We start from the raw sequence: 15,816 nt of genomic DNA on the forward strand, positions 1-15,816 counted from the left end.
TTCTGTTTTTAGTTTATTGAGAATATATTTACCTATCACAAAAAAATTACTTAAGATTAACTTGCAAGCCTTTTATGCAAAGCCTTTTAGATATACTGGTTTTATAAACGAAGACAGTCTCTCTTACAATATATCTTAAAGACAGAAATTATATTAATGTTTTGTAAATGAATAATAGGATCATTTGGATATTAGTCAAATATATTACTGAAATTCATATAAAAACTGAATGAATAACCCACATTTATATTAGTAAATAGAGTGACTCGATGGATTAAAAAATCGACAAATTTCTGTGACAAGTTAATAGTGGGAATTGGTACTTCAACTAAAGTGTTAACAAAACATTTCTTGAACCGCATATCAGCATCTCAAAATAATTTCTGCATGATTTTGTGACATTGTACATGACATGACAAAATAACATTTTATAACATTAATAAATAATATTAAAATAGAAATAGTTATTAATAGTATTACACAACACAATAGGGTTGTTGCAATACCATTAATTCATCTTACGATACTATACCAGCTGAAGTATCACGATGTCAAGTAGCATTGCGGTACTGTAATTCATAACTCAAATTATAAAAAACAAATGTTAGAAATTCTATATTTTACATGTTATAATAGGTCTTGAATTGAATTCATAATTCACTTATTATTGAAAAAATTATTATGTGCACATCACTTCACCGAATATGTAATAATTCTTTGTGTTAATTTTATAGATAACTAACCAACAAAAAAAATACATTAAAATTAAGATACAAAATCTACCAGATGGAGCATTTTTCAAGATTCAAGATACAAGAAGAGCATTTTTCCACCAAAATTTGCTATATGAAGTGGTCAAATTGTTTCAATGTTTCCTGTTGCTATTTTGGGTTTTTCATCTAGTTTTTTTTTCAGTCTTATCAGGTAACAATCCAAAGTAATTCAAAATTTCACTTTGTGAGTCGTTCTTTTTAAGAGATCGTTGCTGTTATTGTAGCTAGGCATGTGTCAGTATAAGATTCTGATGGTATATGACAACCTTGGATGAAAATATCATGGATTCACTGTATCACAGCATTGTGCAAAAAACAATTTTTTTTCCCCTTTTAAGCACAGTATATTTTATTTTAAACAACATTTGAAATATTTTGACAGTAAACAAGTCAGGCTAATTAATTCTAATTAATTATTGACTTTTGCTGTCTTCATTTCTTTTAAAAACAGCTTTGTTTTACAATTTAAAACCACATCTTTGGATACCTTTTCTGCTGGAGATACTGTTGTCCTAAAAAACAAACAAAAAAGTAAATAAAAAATCATCCATGTACCTTAGGAACGATATTGCAGGAAATTTTGACGGTTTTAAAACCTTGACTTTTCCAAACAGCGGTATACCTTGAAAACGGTTATCGTCCAATGCCTAGTTGTTGCTATTAAATCATATTTATAGGAACAGAAATTAACTGATTGAGATGTGCTTTTCAAAAGTCAGAAAACTACAGACTATTAAAAAATGGTATATTGTTGCACAAACGTGTGAGCATTTTAGTGACTTTTCCACATCCAACATTTTCTAGATAGACCGTTAATGACGATACTACTGTTAACAAACTACAGTGGCATCACCAGTATTTTGGAGCCATAGTATCGCGATACTACTATAGTACTGGTAAACCGTGCAACCCTACACCACAATACGTTTTACTGTATTTTTTATCAAATACATGCATCTTGTTAAAAATTAAACTTTTAAAAATATTTAGCTTGAATCTTTACATTTAAAAGCTCAAAGCTTCAAACAATAACACACAAAATAATGAACAATGCCATTAGGTTAAAAACCAAAGTGGAGTGAGACCAAATGTTTAATGGAGATGGATTTTCAGTTATCAATTGTATTAACTATTGCCAATTCATCCAGAACATGATTCATACTTAATAGTGCAGTTTGCTGAAGTACAGCTCATCTAATAAATGCAACTTCTCTAGATTTTTAAAACAAGTGCTGGACACAGAGGAGTGAGACAGATGCTGGAGAGTGTCTATTCTGAATGAAAACCCACCTACAGGTCAACATCACTCATTTATTTAACAGAAACGTTGAAACGTGTTGAAATATGCTCTCCAAGATTGAATGGGCCAAGCTCCAAAGTCCCAAGCAAGCAGCTGTAGCCTCTTCAAGATGAGATCTATGTACCCTTTTGAAAATATCTAATTCTATCACGACATTTACTTGCGGGAGCAGTTAAAGGATAAGAGATCTTTTTCACTCCGTCAAGGCCTCTCACCGTATTCCTCTCAAATCAGATTTCCCTGCAACACAGCTGAAGCAATGAAATAAAAATCTAATTTTCCCAAATGAAATCAAGCAAAAAGCAATTGGGAGCTGCAGGCTTTCCCTGAGAAATCGCATCAGAATAATTCCACATTCCAAACACATATTTTAGTCTGATAGCAATTCATCCATCAATACACCGATTCTGTCTAGCCGACTCGAACAGATCGTCCGCAGGTAATGTATTGTATGCCGTCTCCATAAGAGGAAAATCAATCAAAATCTTAATTCAGATAATACTGTAATACACTGGTCCGTGCAGAGCTCTGTCCCATATATGAAACAATGATGCTATAAAATATAGAGATCCTCATTTCTCGCCGCGGGACCAGCACGAATGAATAACCTTGGTTTGTGCAGCCGAGCTGTTTAAATGAGTTACTTTCCCATTTTGGTTGTCAATGGAGAAGTTTATTACATGTGAGAGGCATAACGTGGATCCGGTCCATTGCATATTTGCCATTTGAATGGTGTGCAGATTTTCATCAGTCAATCTGTGACATAAAACAGACAAAAAAGCCATTCGTAATTCAAGATCAGCTTCTTAAAGGGATAGTACACCCAAAAAATGAAAATTCTGTCATTATTTACTCACTCATTACTTGTTCCAAATCTGGAGTTTCTTTCTTCTGTTGAACACAAAAAAGTGTTTTGAAGATAGTTTGAAACCTGTAACCATTGACTTCTATTTGTTTTTCCTAGTATATGGAAGTTAGTGGTTACATGCTTTTCGCTTTCTTCAAAATATATATATATATATTTTTTAGTTCTGGGCAAAAATTAACAGGCCGAATCACAATCAAACGCATGTAAAAGAAGTTTTTTTTGTATAGTTTTGTTGCTATGCATCTTTGTGTATCACAAATACATATGTATAACACACAAACATACAGTTAGGTTCATAAATATTTGGACATTGACAGAATTCAAAATTTTTTTGGCTCAGTACATAATGCATTTGAAATGAAATGAACTGCAGACTGTTAGCTGAAATTTGAGGGCATTTACATCTAAATCAGGTCACTGTAGGAATTACAACAGTTCACATATGTGCCTCCCACTTGTTAAGGGTCCAAAAGTAATTGGACAGAATAATAATCATAAATTAAACTTTCACTTTTTAATACTTGGTTGAAAATCCTTTGCAGTCAATTACAGCCTGAAGTCTGAAAGGCATAGACATCACCAGATGCTGGGTTTCATCCCTGGTAGTGCTCTGCCAGGCCTCTAGAGCATCTGTCTTCAGTTCCTGCTTGTTCTTGGGGCATTTTCCCTTCAGTTTTGTCTTCAGCAAGTGAAATGCATGCTCAATCAGATTCAGGTCAGGTGATTGACTTGGCCATTGCATAACATTCCACTTCTTTCCCTTCAAAATATGTTTGGTTGCTTTTGCAGTATGGTTTGGGTCATTCTTCATCTCCACTGTGAACCGCCGTCCAATGGGTTCTGAAGTATTTGGCTGAATATGAGCAGAAAATATTGCCTGAAATACTTCAGAATTCATCCAGCTGCTTTTATCAGCAGTCACATCGTTATTAAATACAAAAGTACCAGTTTCATTGGCAGCCATACATGCCCACGCCATGTCACTACTACCACCATGCTTCACTGCTTAGGATCATGAGCAGTTCCTTTCCTTCTCCATACTTTTCTCTTCCCATCACTCTGGTACAAGTTGTTCTTGATCTCATCTGTCCATAGGATGTTGTTCCAGCACTGTAAAGGCTTTTTAGAACTTCAATCTGGCCTTCCTGTTTTTGAGGCTCACCAATGGTTTACATCTTGTGGTGAACCCTCTGTATTCACTCTGGTGTAATCTTCTCTTGATTGTTGACTCTGACACACATACACCTACCTCCTGAAGAGTATTCTTTATCTGGCCAACTGTTGTGAAGAGTGTTTTCTTCACCAGGGAAAGAATTATATGGTCATCCACCACAGTTGTTTCCATGGTCTTCCAGTTCTTTTGGTGTTGCTGAGCTCACTAGTGCGTTCTTTCTTTTTAAGAATGTTCCAAACAGTTGTTTTGGCCACACCTAACCTTTTTGCTATCTCTCTGATGTTTTTTTTTTTTTAAGCCTAATGATGGCTTGCTTGACTGATAGTGACACCTCTTTGGATCTCATCTTGAGAGTTACCAAATGACAGTAACAGATTACAAACGCAATTAGCACACTGGAAATAAACTATGGACCTTTTATCTGCTCATTGTATTTGGGAAAATGGGGCAATAACACACACTTGGCCACGGAACAGCTTAGAAGCCAATTGTCCAATTTCTTTTGGACCCTTAACAAGTGGGAGGCACATATGCAAGCTGTTTTAATTCTTATACCGTGCACCTGATTTGGATGTAAATACCCTCAAATTAAAGCTGACAGTCTGCAGTTAAAGCACATCTTGTTCGATTCATTTCAAATTGTGTCGATGTCCAAATATTTATGGACCTAACTGTATATATTGTCACACCAAACCTTTATTTCAGATTCGATTAATTATGATTAATTAGCATTTTTGCCCAGCACTCTCTCTTTTGTGTTCATGAAGGTTTTTAACCACTTAAGGATGAGTAAATAGTGAGAACATTATCTTTTTAGGTGAAGCATACCTTTAAGTATGAATAAAATAGCTACAACTGCTATCTTTTCTACAAAAAGTTCATCGTAAAATCAAATATGCATGAAAATTCCCTCTCACCTATACCCATTCTTGGGGAGCCAATGATTCCAGAACTAATCCTTCACCCCAAGGATATGAATTACAGCGGCGGGGGACAGAATTAAATGAGTTGCAATAAAAAGGTGTTAATACCTTCAATTACTTCAGGGCTGAAAGACCCAGAGCTCTGTCTATGTTTACCAGGGTAGTAACTGCATCGTTGCGTGCGGCTTTAAGAGCGAATGATCCCAATCATGAATAGCACATGTGCTCGATTTCACGTCCCTCAGGATTAAATGACTAGTCAAACGTATGTCGGTGATTAATGTAATGATTCCCCTGGAGTTGTTTATCACGCTTGGCTTGCGTATTTGCTGCTGTTAAGAGAGCAGAATCAGCATTGTTTGCTTGTGTGTTCTTTTTTGCAGGACTAAAAGTGGACAGGATGTCAATGGGCTGGACTATGATTCTAAAAGATGACTCTGGTGTAACGGGCTGGACATGGCGGGTTGGGAACTACCTGCTGCTCTCGATGTCTCTCATTGGAATGCATGTGAAGTCGGACCTGGAATTTCCAAAGGACAGGCACTATACGTGGAAAACGGGTAAGCACGTTGTCTATGATGTGTATTCCTGTGATATGGAGATTTCTAGCATAGATCTCCTTTTAATGGCTCCGCTTTGATGTTTTTTCCCTCCTGTTAGCATTACACAGCATCCATCCATCCATCCATCCATCCATCCATTCAGGATTTTATCTCACTCTCGCCTCAAGCAGCGCAGTGTTTATCAGGAACTAGCGTAACTAATTCCTCTGTGGCGTTTCGGCTTTCCGTCACGCTGCTCACTTCCTTCTCATTCTTACTTTGCTGGATGAGATCTGGCCTAGTGGTTGAAGTGTTCTGTTAATGAAAATTTCTGTTTTAATTTGCTTAGCCGTTTGTTGTTTCAAACCAGTTACAGTGAACATAAAAGTAATTGCTTTAAGAAATGTTGATGGTGCTCTTTTTCTCAACGTTGTTACACTGCAACTAAACTGGTTTACTTCATATTATGGAGTCATACAATTATAAATAGTTACCATACTTGCTGTTTGTAGCACATTTGTTTGGATCGTGTTACAGTGGAATTATTGCCTTTAATTTTAAATTGCTGCTGGTAGTCCAGCTTGTGAGAATATTTAATTTTGAATTAACACATCTCACTTTAACCTTTTCAAAAGTATGTTTTAAATGATCCCGCTGACCCCTCGTATGATTTTTTTAATGTGACCATTATTTAGAATGCATTACTTTAATATTTTCATAGCCCAGATGATTTATGCATATATAATTTTTTGATTCTTTTTTTATTTTCTGTAAATAATTTGATCAGTGGTGTGTAATGGGTGTGACCATGTTAGTATGTGCTTCAGTGGAAACTTCTCCCAAAATTCATGACAATAAGGTTTAGACTGGACCCGGTTTTCACTGTGAGATTGGAATCATCTAACACAATGACATGTCTAACGGACATCAGCATCTCAAATCCTTTGAAGTTTTTGATATTATTTTCTTTTAAAGGTATGTAAAGTTATTTAGCTATACTTTTTATGATATTATTTTTGCATTAAATTACAATACAAAAAAAATACCGCTTATTTGAGGTGTTTCTAATGCAATCAACATAGGCTCATTCTGAAAACATAGCCCTATAAATGTTTCTGGAGATTGCGAATTATGTATACAGAGGTACGTATGGTTGCATTTCGTCTTTGAAACGAACGCTATGGGGAGCTATGACACCGTTCCTTTTCGCCCTTACCAGCTGACTGCTTAGTAATAAAAGGGTAAAAATGTAGTAAAATCTAAAAAACCTGGTAAAAAATCAGACGAGGGCTTTTCTTTTACTGGATTGCTTTTTAAACTATCAGTTTGGTTTAGGGAAGTGGATTTACAGGTAAATCGTTTCGCTTTTGAAAAAACTATTGGTTGGGTCAAGGGAAGGAGGATGGTGGGTCAGTCGATTGGTTAGTCAGTCAGTCAGTCAGTCAGTCATTCAGTCAGTCAGTTGAGAACAGCAATCACAAATGTGCACAGCGTACACAGTGCACACCGGCCTCATTCCCGAAAACAAAAACGGCAAAAAAAAAACGTACTTGCTGGGACATATTTGGCACTCTCCAGAAATGTATATAGCGGTACATTTTCAGAATGAGCCTGGGTTGAATGCAGCGTCTATTCGACCTTGTTCTCTTTTCGGGTTGTACTTATCAGTCTCACACAATTTGTTTAATGTTCTTAAAGTCTTGATAGCACTATGGTTAAGTATTTTCTTTATTATTTTTCTTTATTATTAGAGCAAATAGGACAGCAAAAAAATATTTGTTGTAGTCTCCTATTCACAAAAACAACAACATTTGTTTGTTTACACGTTTTACAACACTTGTTTGGTTTCACATGTCTTTCTCTGGCTCAGCACAAGCCATGGCAGAAAAACAGATTTGAATTTGCGGCTGATCATGTGACACACTCAACATTATAATCACACCGGTGTGATTGCATGCTCTAGGGACCAGCCTAAACTCATCAGACTGTTGTGATCGTACACGTGAAAGGGTTAAGCTGATTTAAGCTACAAAGTCATACTGCTATATTTCTCTTTTTGTTTTGCTTAGATGAAAGAAAGTTAGACGATTTTATAATGGCATGATGGCGAATGAATGATGACTGAATCTTCGCTTTTGGGTGAAATATCCCTTTTAATTGCATTGTATTGACTCTGCGCTCTGTTTGTGAGCGTCTTTGTGGAAAACCCTTCTTTCATCCACTGCTTTTTTCCACCCGCTGAGAATCCCTTTTTCACAGAGCTCCCAACATCACAACGACGCTGACATCTTACGCTGCAATGAAAAACTCTGTCGAGTTTGATCAAGGGATCCTGTGTGGATGTGGGTCTGTTAGCATAATATATGCTCTGAGAAAGATTATCCATCTCGTGCTGAACAATGACAGGCCCTACTGCAGAGAACGTAATCACATATAATGATGTATATAGTAATCTATTCCTAGTCCTCAAAGCTGGAGTAATTACCTACCGTTATGCTGAGCTCAAGATTTATGGGCTTTGCTGAGGTAGTAAGGCAGGATTTTCTACATGTTGTGCTCAGTTTCACAAACAAGAAAATCTGATTCGACCCTTAATCTCTCTGCTTCTGTCAGAACAGGTCTGATTTTTCCCTTCACAGTAATGATTGATTCCTGATATGGACTTTCAGCCAATGCCACATTCTGTGGGTCTTGACTTTAAAAGCCAAACACAACAAAACTTTTGTAAATCTGCTTTGAAACAATAATTATTGCATTTATAAATGCTATACAAATAAACTTGAATTGAATTTAACAAAACGAAAAGGCATTCAACAGCCTCTGGATGCAGATATGCAGGCTGAGACACCAAGTCTCAGGGAGTACTCACACTATACATGTAGCTACAGCACTACAAAAAATGCTTTTCTCGCTTAGATTTTATATCTTGTTTCAAGTCCAAATATGGAAATATTCTTAAATCAAGAAGCATTTTCTAGACAAAAAAAACGTATTGTCTTGTTTTAAGAATTAATATGCCAAAATTAAGTGAGTTTTTCTTTAAAACAAGCAAAACAATCTGCCAGTGACGTAAGCAAAATAATCTTATTTTAAATTGAAACAGTATTATTTTTCTTAACCCATTGGTAGATTATTTTGATTCTTTTAAAGAAAAACTCACTCAATTTTGACACATTATTTCTCAAAACAAAAACAAAAATTTGTATGTGTCTAGATACTATCTTGATTTAAGAATTTGTAGATATTAGATAAGATGATTAGATTCAACTTTTTTGTCATTGCACATGCACACGTACAAGGCAACGAAATGCAGTTTAGGTCTAACCAGGAGTGCAATAGCAGCAATTGCAGGATACAGGTACTGTACAGTATAAGTTATAAAGTGCAGAAAAACTATGGTGATATTTACAGATGGATGTACTATGAACATTATATAAAGGTTGTATTGGCTATCAACAGAGATTTTCAATAAATGAATATATATACAGGATGTTATTAAAAATCAGAAGTGCGAAGATAGATAAACAATTACAAATGTATATGTACAGTGGGTGTGTACATAATTACAAATGTCCATGTGCAGTGGGTATGTACAGTTCAAATAAGTGAATCACTGCAATGTAGTGCAATGAATATGTGCAAATTTTAAATGTGCAAATGTTAAATGGTGCAGTGATTGTGAGGAGTATAAGTTAGATGAGTGTAGGAGGTGTATAGGAGAGCAAAAGAGTCAGTCAGGGGCAGAGTTCTAATGGGAGACAGCTCTAGGGAAAAAGTTCCTCAGTCTGCTGGTTTTTGTCCGGGGGAGCCTGAAGCGCCTGCCGGAAGGCAGGAGAGAAAACAGTCTGTGAGCAGGGTGAGAGGAATCCTTAAGAATACCGCGTGCTTGGTGCAGACAGCGTTTCTTCTGGATGTCTTTTGTGGCTGGCAGTTTGGTCCCTGTGATGCGTTGGGCAGTTTTCACCACCCACTGCAGTGCCTTTTGCTCCGCAACAGAGCAGCTTCCATACCAGACTGTGATGCAGTTGGTCAGGATGCTTTCTATTGTGCAGCGGTAGAAGTTCACCAAGACAGCTGATGAAAGCTGGTTCTTCTTAAGTTGCCTTGAAAAAAATAGGTGCTGGTGAGCCTTCTTGACCAGGCTGGAGGTGTTGGTGGTCCAGGAAAGGTCCTTTGAGATTTGGGTGCCCATAAACTTGAAGGATGAGACAGGCTCAACGGCCATCCCTTTGATGTGGATGGGACCATGTGAGCCTGTTCGTCCCTTCCTGAAGTCCACAATGAGCTCCTTGGTCTTGTTGGTGTTGAGGAGCAGATTATTGTCGGTGCACCAAGTGGCCAGATGCTGTATCTCCTCCCTGTAAGCAGTCTCATCATTATTGCTGATTAGACCAATCACTGTGGTGTCATCTGCAAATTTGATGATGGTGTTGGATCTGTTCACAGGTCTACAGTCGATGGTGAAAAGGTAGTAGAGGAAGGGGCTCAGCACACAGCTCTGTGGTACACCAGTGTTGAGTGTGACGGTGGTGAAGCAGATGCGGCCTGATCTAACATTCTGAGGTCTGTTAGTCAGAAAGTCCATAACCCAGTTGCAGATAGACGTGTCGATATCCAGGTCTCTGAGTTTGATCATTAACTTAGAGGGTATGGCAGAGTTGAATGCTGAGCTGAAGTCAATAAACAGCATTCGTGCAGAAGTGTTTTTATTGTCCAGGTGTGTGAGGACAGAGTGCAGTGCTATGGAGACTGCAACTTCTGTGCTCCTGTTGCCATGATAGGCAAACTGATGTGGGTCCAGTGTGGATGGCAGAGGTTCTCTGGACTAGAAACAAGACAAAACCTCTAGGTAAGAAAAGCATTTTTTTGCAATGAGTTGCCTTGAACCGTGCCAAAGCGTGCTTGTCCCCCCTTCCCTCTCCCCAGACGGCCTGCACTCACACTGCATTTTACCTTCCGAACCGGAGCAGACACAATACACTCAATATAGCTAGTGATGTCACTGTTAGGGATAGGATTATGACTAGGGCCAGACAGAATCTGTGGACATTTTTTGCTATTTCTGCAGAGAATTTTGTAAAAAATCTGCGCATTTATGCGGAATAATTTTAGGAGTATCATAACTAAAACCTTATTATATATAAAAAAAAAACATTTGTAACTTTTATTTAATGTTTACAATGCAAATGAATTAGATCCACTTATTTGGTAAACAAAGTAAGTCTTGCGTAATGTATCTAACAAAAGACAGAAAATATTACTTTACTAAATGTATTGTAAATAAATGACATAAATATTTTAATATTACGATTATTATATCACAATAACATTAGTGAAATTAATTTTTAAAAACTGAAAAAATATAAATTTGCACACATTTACGCAAGTCAATAAATAGACTCAATGATGGACTAAAAATCTGCGGAAATATATTCCGATTTCTGTGCACGCAGATTCTGTGTGGGCCTAGTTATGGGCGGGTTTAGATATGCGCATTAAAATTGCAGCACCCGGTCTGCATTCAGACCCCTTTCAAGATATTTGCATTCCGAAAATGATTTAAAACACTCAAAGGTGATTGAATTTGAGCCTGATTGTTGTCCTAGCTTTGCCTCAAAAAGCAGACCTGCAAAATGAAGCAAAAAAAAAGTAAAATTAGGCTCAATGAGTAACAAACATCACTCTCAGATTAGCAGTGTGGAAAATGAAGTAATGAATTTAAATGCACGCCTCAGATGTTTTCTCTGTCCCGGTGAGTGTGTTCTCAACCTTTTTTGTATACAAAGGCCTCATTGCCTTTATGCTCTGCGCTTTCATGTGGTTCCCCTCAGTGCGACGATGGTACTACTCACAAGATAAAGAGATTGATGAACTGCACTTGAAAAAAAAAGCTGTACGCAGAAAGAATCTAATCAGATCATCAAGAGTGAGGCTGTGACATCTCTACTGAGCAGTGACGGCTGATGTATATCGCTTGGAAAAATGAGAAATCACATCACTCAATACAATCTAGCGCTTCCTGGTGCGAGACAGACCAATGACTGGCATTGTACGTGCAGGCGATGCGCCGTTAAGATCAACATCAAATTTTGATGGGAAGGATTATCATATGGTTGGACCAATTAGCAGTGACTTACAGTGCATGAGAGATATCTGCTGTGAATTATTAATGACTGGATTATAAAGCCAGATCGGTTGCTCTTAAAAGACTTTGAATTATTAGGTCATAGTGATGGTTGTTTTGTGAGCGACCGGCTTTTATCGTGCCTATTTTTTAGCATCAGCCTTCAGCCAGTCAGCATCAGTAAATGTTAAAGCCTGGAAAACTTTTCAATGCCTTTTTGTCGGTTTGTATGGCTTTACACTTGTGGTAATTGGTCGGCTATAATTCTTCTAGACATTTAACCACAGGCAGAGCCGAGCTCAAACGAGTGTTCAACTGTTATAGGTGAAAGCGTTTCCTCCGAGTTGGCAGAACAGTGTGAGTCTTCACGTTATGTGTGCTTTGGGCTTGACCTTCATCACTGTCTCAGAAACAGGGGATACCCAAGGCTGTGGGTAATGGGACGATCATTTAGCTCCTTAAACAAAGCACTCTCATTAGGGCCTGTGAGGAACAATCCCTCCTGCTCCATTTTTCACCAGCGACTGCCTGAAGAGAGGGAACATTAGTGATCAGTGATTTGATTCTGCATGTGATTTTCATCTAAAATCATAGGAGCCTGCAACACATTTATCCGAGCATCACTTCACATTGAGTTATTTGAATGAGCTTTTAACAAGCTTGAAATAATGGCAGGTATATTTAATTGCAAGTGCCCTGTGAGAATATGGTGGATTAACCAGTTTCCCGAATGGCTGTTTTCCCTTTAAATGCTTCAGGAGATATGGAGATGGCATAGGATTCATTCATTCATTCATTTTCCTTCGGTTCCTCATTCATTAGTCCCTTTATTCATAAGGAGTCACCACAGTGGAATGAACCACCAAACTATCCAGCATATGTCTTACACAGGGGATGCCCTTCCAGTTGCAACCCAGTACTGGGAAACATCCATACACTCCCACATTCAGACACATACAGGCAATTTAATTTATTCAATTCACCTGTACCGCATGTCTTAAGACTGTGGGGGAAACCAGGAGTAGGGTCTGTCTGCGGACTGCAAAATAGGGGCGTAACATGAACGGGCCTTAGGGGCATATCTTGTAGTATATTAGAGGTGTAATCTCAAAACTATGTTGTTGGTAACATGGCGCTGTACATCAGTTAATAACTTCTACACCTACTCCACACCTAAACCCAAACATTACAGTTATTAACGTCTATATCTACCACAACTCTAAACCAAACCATCATCAATATTAATGTCTACACCTTGACCAAACCTAAACCCAACCATCATCGTTATTAACGTCTTAGCCTACCATACCTGCCAACATTTGTCCATGAAAATCCGGGAGACTGGGGGTGTTAGGTATGTGGGCGGGGTGTCTGAATAACACTGTTGAGAACCGGGTACTCTGTACTGTGGTGTTAGTAAGTTGTATGAAGCGTGTTTCGGGCCACTGCTGCGATTGGATACTATACCAATGTTGCCAACCCCTGGGGTTTTACAGACTGTACCAAAATGCTGAGGACAGAGGAGGTTGAAATTAAAGGAGTTTTCCGGGATAAATAACAAAACGGGAGGGTGGTGGGAGATGGGTCTGAAATACGGGGACTCCTGGGAAAAAAAGTTGGCAGTTTTTGTCACCTACCCCAACTCTTAACCAACTGTCACAGTTATTAACGTCTACACCTTTCCCAAACCGAAATCCAACCATCATAGTTATTAATGTCTACAACTACCCCAACCCTTAACCCAATCATTACAGTTATTAATGTCTACACCTTCCCCAACCCTAAACCCAACATCACAGTTTTTTTTACGTCTATACCTACCACAACCCTAAACCTAACTAACATCATTATTAACATCTTCACCTACCCCAACCCTTAACCCAACCATCACAGTTATTAATGTCACAGTTATTAAAGTCCAGCCGCGAGTTGTGGAGGCTTTCATACTTGACACGCTCACCATTGCACTTGTTTTGGGGGTGACGCCGAGTAGGCTAACTGTCCTGACAAAACGGATGAAGAAGTCAGCGAGTGGAGTTGCATGATAGAGTTGCTAAATGAATGAAGATAATAATATATCAAATCAATTTTAAATTTGGAAAACTCATGAAAACATTTAATGAAAATGTTTCCTGGTAAGTATTTCCACCATCTTGCCAACAACATCTCGTTGTGGCATCTCGCATGGTTCAATGGAATCTCGATAACTGCAAGTTACGCCTCTAACTTACCACAAGTTACGCCTCTTCATCTTATGCCCCTGTCTTGCAGTCCGCAGACAGATACACTTGGAAACCAGAGCACCCAAAGGAAACCCACACGAACACCGGGAGAACATGCAAACTCCACACAGAAATGTTAACTGACCTAGCTGGGACTCGAACCAGAGACCTTCTTGCTGTGAGGCAACAGTGCTAATCACTGAGCCACCATGCCACCAATGGCATAGGATTTTGTTTGCAAAAATAATATATGTGTGTGTGCTGTTTTTTTCAGTTATTTGAACAGTTTATAAGTATAATTGAACCTTTTTTAATGCATGAGCCCTTGAATACACTTTTCAGTCTTGTTTCAGCCCACAGTTCATACTGCTAATGCTTTTATTTTTTAGTTTTACTAATCATGAGGATACTATTATCTAGACACAAGAAAAAAAATGCAGTGCAAATACTTAATTAATTGTCTTAATATTGTTTTTGTTTCCCTCTCAGTGAAAGTCCAGATGGTCTGTTTTAATGAATGCTCACTCTGTGTGGGGATTTTACATTAACGTGTTTTCAAGATAGTACAGTCATGCCCTTTTCCAGTTATTGAATGCAAATACATATACATTTATGCATTTGGCAGATGCTTTTTACCTGAATCAACTTGCATTTACTTGTGTAACTTGTGTAAGTGCACTCATTGTCTGGGAATCAAACCCACGGCATGGGCTTCATTTACTGGAATAATAAAAAAGCAATGAAACTTTTCATGCTGTGCTTAACTCTGGGTAAAAGAACTTTTATACTCGTAGTTTAAAGGCAGGTTTAGCAACACTTTTACCCAGGTTTGTGTTAAGATTGCATTGGGTTTAGTGGTAAAATGTTTTCCTTACACTCAAAAAAGTCAACAAGCCATTTGCTCGATTTGCAAAATACAAATATGTCTTATGGAAATGAATGGAACGAGTTTAGTTCTGCTAAATGATTCATTCTAGTTGTTTGAAACTAAATGGAGAAATAATCAAATGAGTTAGATGAAAACTTTATGATTTAAGCTCTTCATATGAACAACTCTCTTCATATGAACAGCATTTATCACAGTAGGTGGTGGTACTGTATGCACTTATAAGCTAGTTTGCATACCCACCAATAAAACCGCATAAGAAGAAGTCACTGCGCACTCTTAGCTTAACAGACTGAACATTTGGATTTCTGCCACTGGGGTCATCCACATATATATATATATATATATATATATATATATATATATATATATATATATATATATATATATATATATATATATATATATATATATATATATATATATATATATATATATATATATATATATATATATATATATATATATATATATATGGACATCTTATTCTTGGCACAAATAACTCAGAGACAAAAACAAATCTGCACTTAGAGTTCCTTTTGCATGTTGACAGCTTCATTTCTGTACTGTTCCCTTCAAACAAGCTACAGGGGCATGAACACTGGTGCATGAGCTTAAAAAGACTGTTGTAGTAATTTGAATGAAGATGATGCACATTTGTAGCTGGAAAGAAGCTCACCTAGACAGCAGTTATGACACTATTCCTTTAAATGTGGGGCTAGAGCAAGTAAACTCAGAGTGGAACAATTATTGATGCTTTTTTTGTAATTGGTATTTTATTAAATACCATTGTTTTCTTCTGTTACTATCTTACAGTTGTATAAAAGTTATATTGTGTGGATTTGAGGCAATATAGCTATATTGGTAATTAACTGAAATCACAGCGAGCTGGCTGCAAGTTAAGAACTTCAATGCTGCAAACGAAGACAAATCTAATTGATGCAACAGAATAGATTTTAATAACCATACATGGACAAGACTGCACAATGAGTGCTATGATTAAA

General features: G+C 37.4%; 1 protein-coding gene across 1 annotated transcript in view; it reads left to right on the top strand.

Annotated features, from left to right (window-relative positions):
• The window catches only part of thsd7ba (thrombospondin, type I, domain containing 7Ba), a 402,582-nt gene that overhangs the window by 98,475 nt on the left and 288,291 nt on the right, over positions 1–15,816 (top strand). Inside the window, exon 3 of the mRNA XM_056465204.1 lies at positions 5,422–5,598. Coding sequence (XP_056321179.1) covers positions 5,439–5,598 — 160 coding nt within the window. The 5' untranslated portion in view covers positions 5,422–5,438. The remainder of the gene's footprint in view (positions 1–5,421; positions 5,599–15,816) is intronic.

Source organism: Danio aesculapii, chromosome 9, assembly GCF_903798145.1.
Source record: "Danio aesculapii chromosome 9, fDanAes4.1, whole genome shotgun sequence".
Classification (NCBI taxonomy): Eukaryota; Metazoa; Chordata; class Actinopteri; order Cypriniformes; family Danionidae; genus Danio; species Danio aesculapii.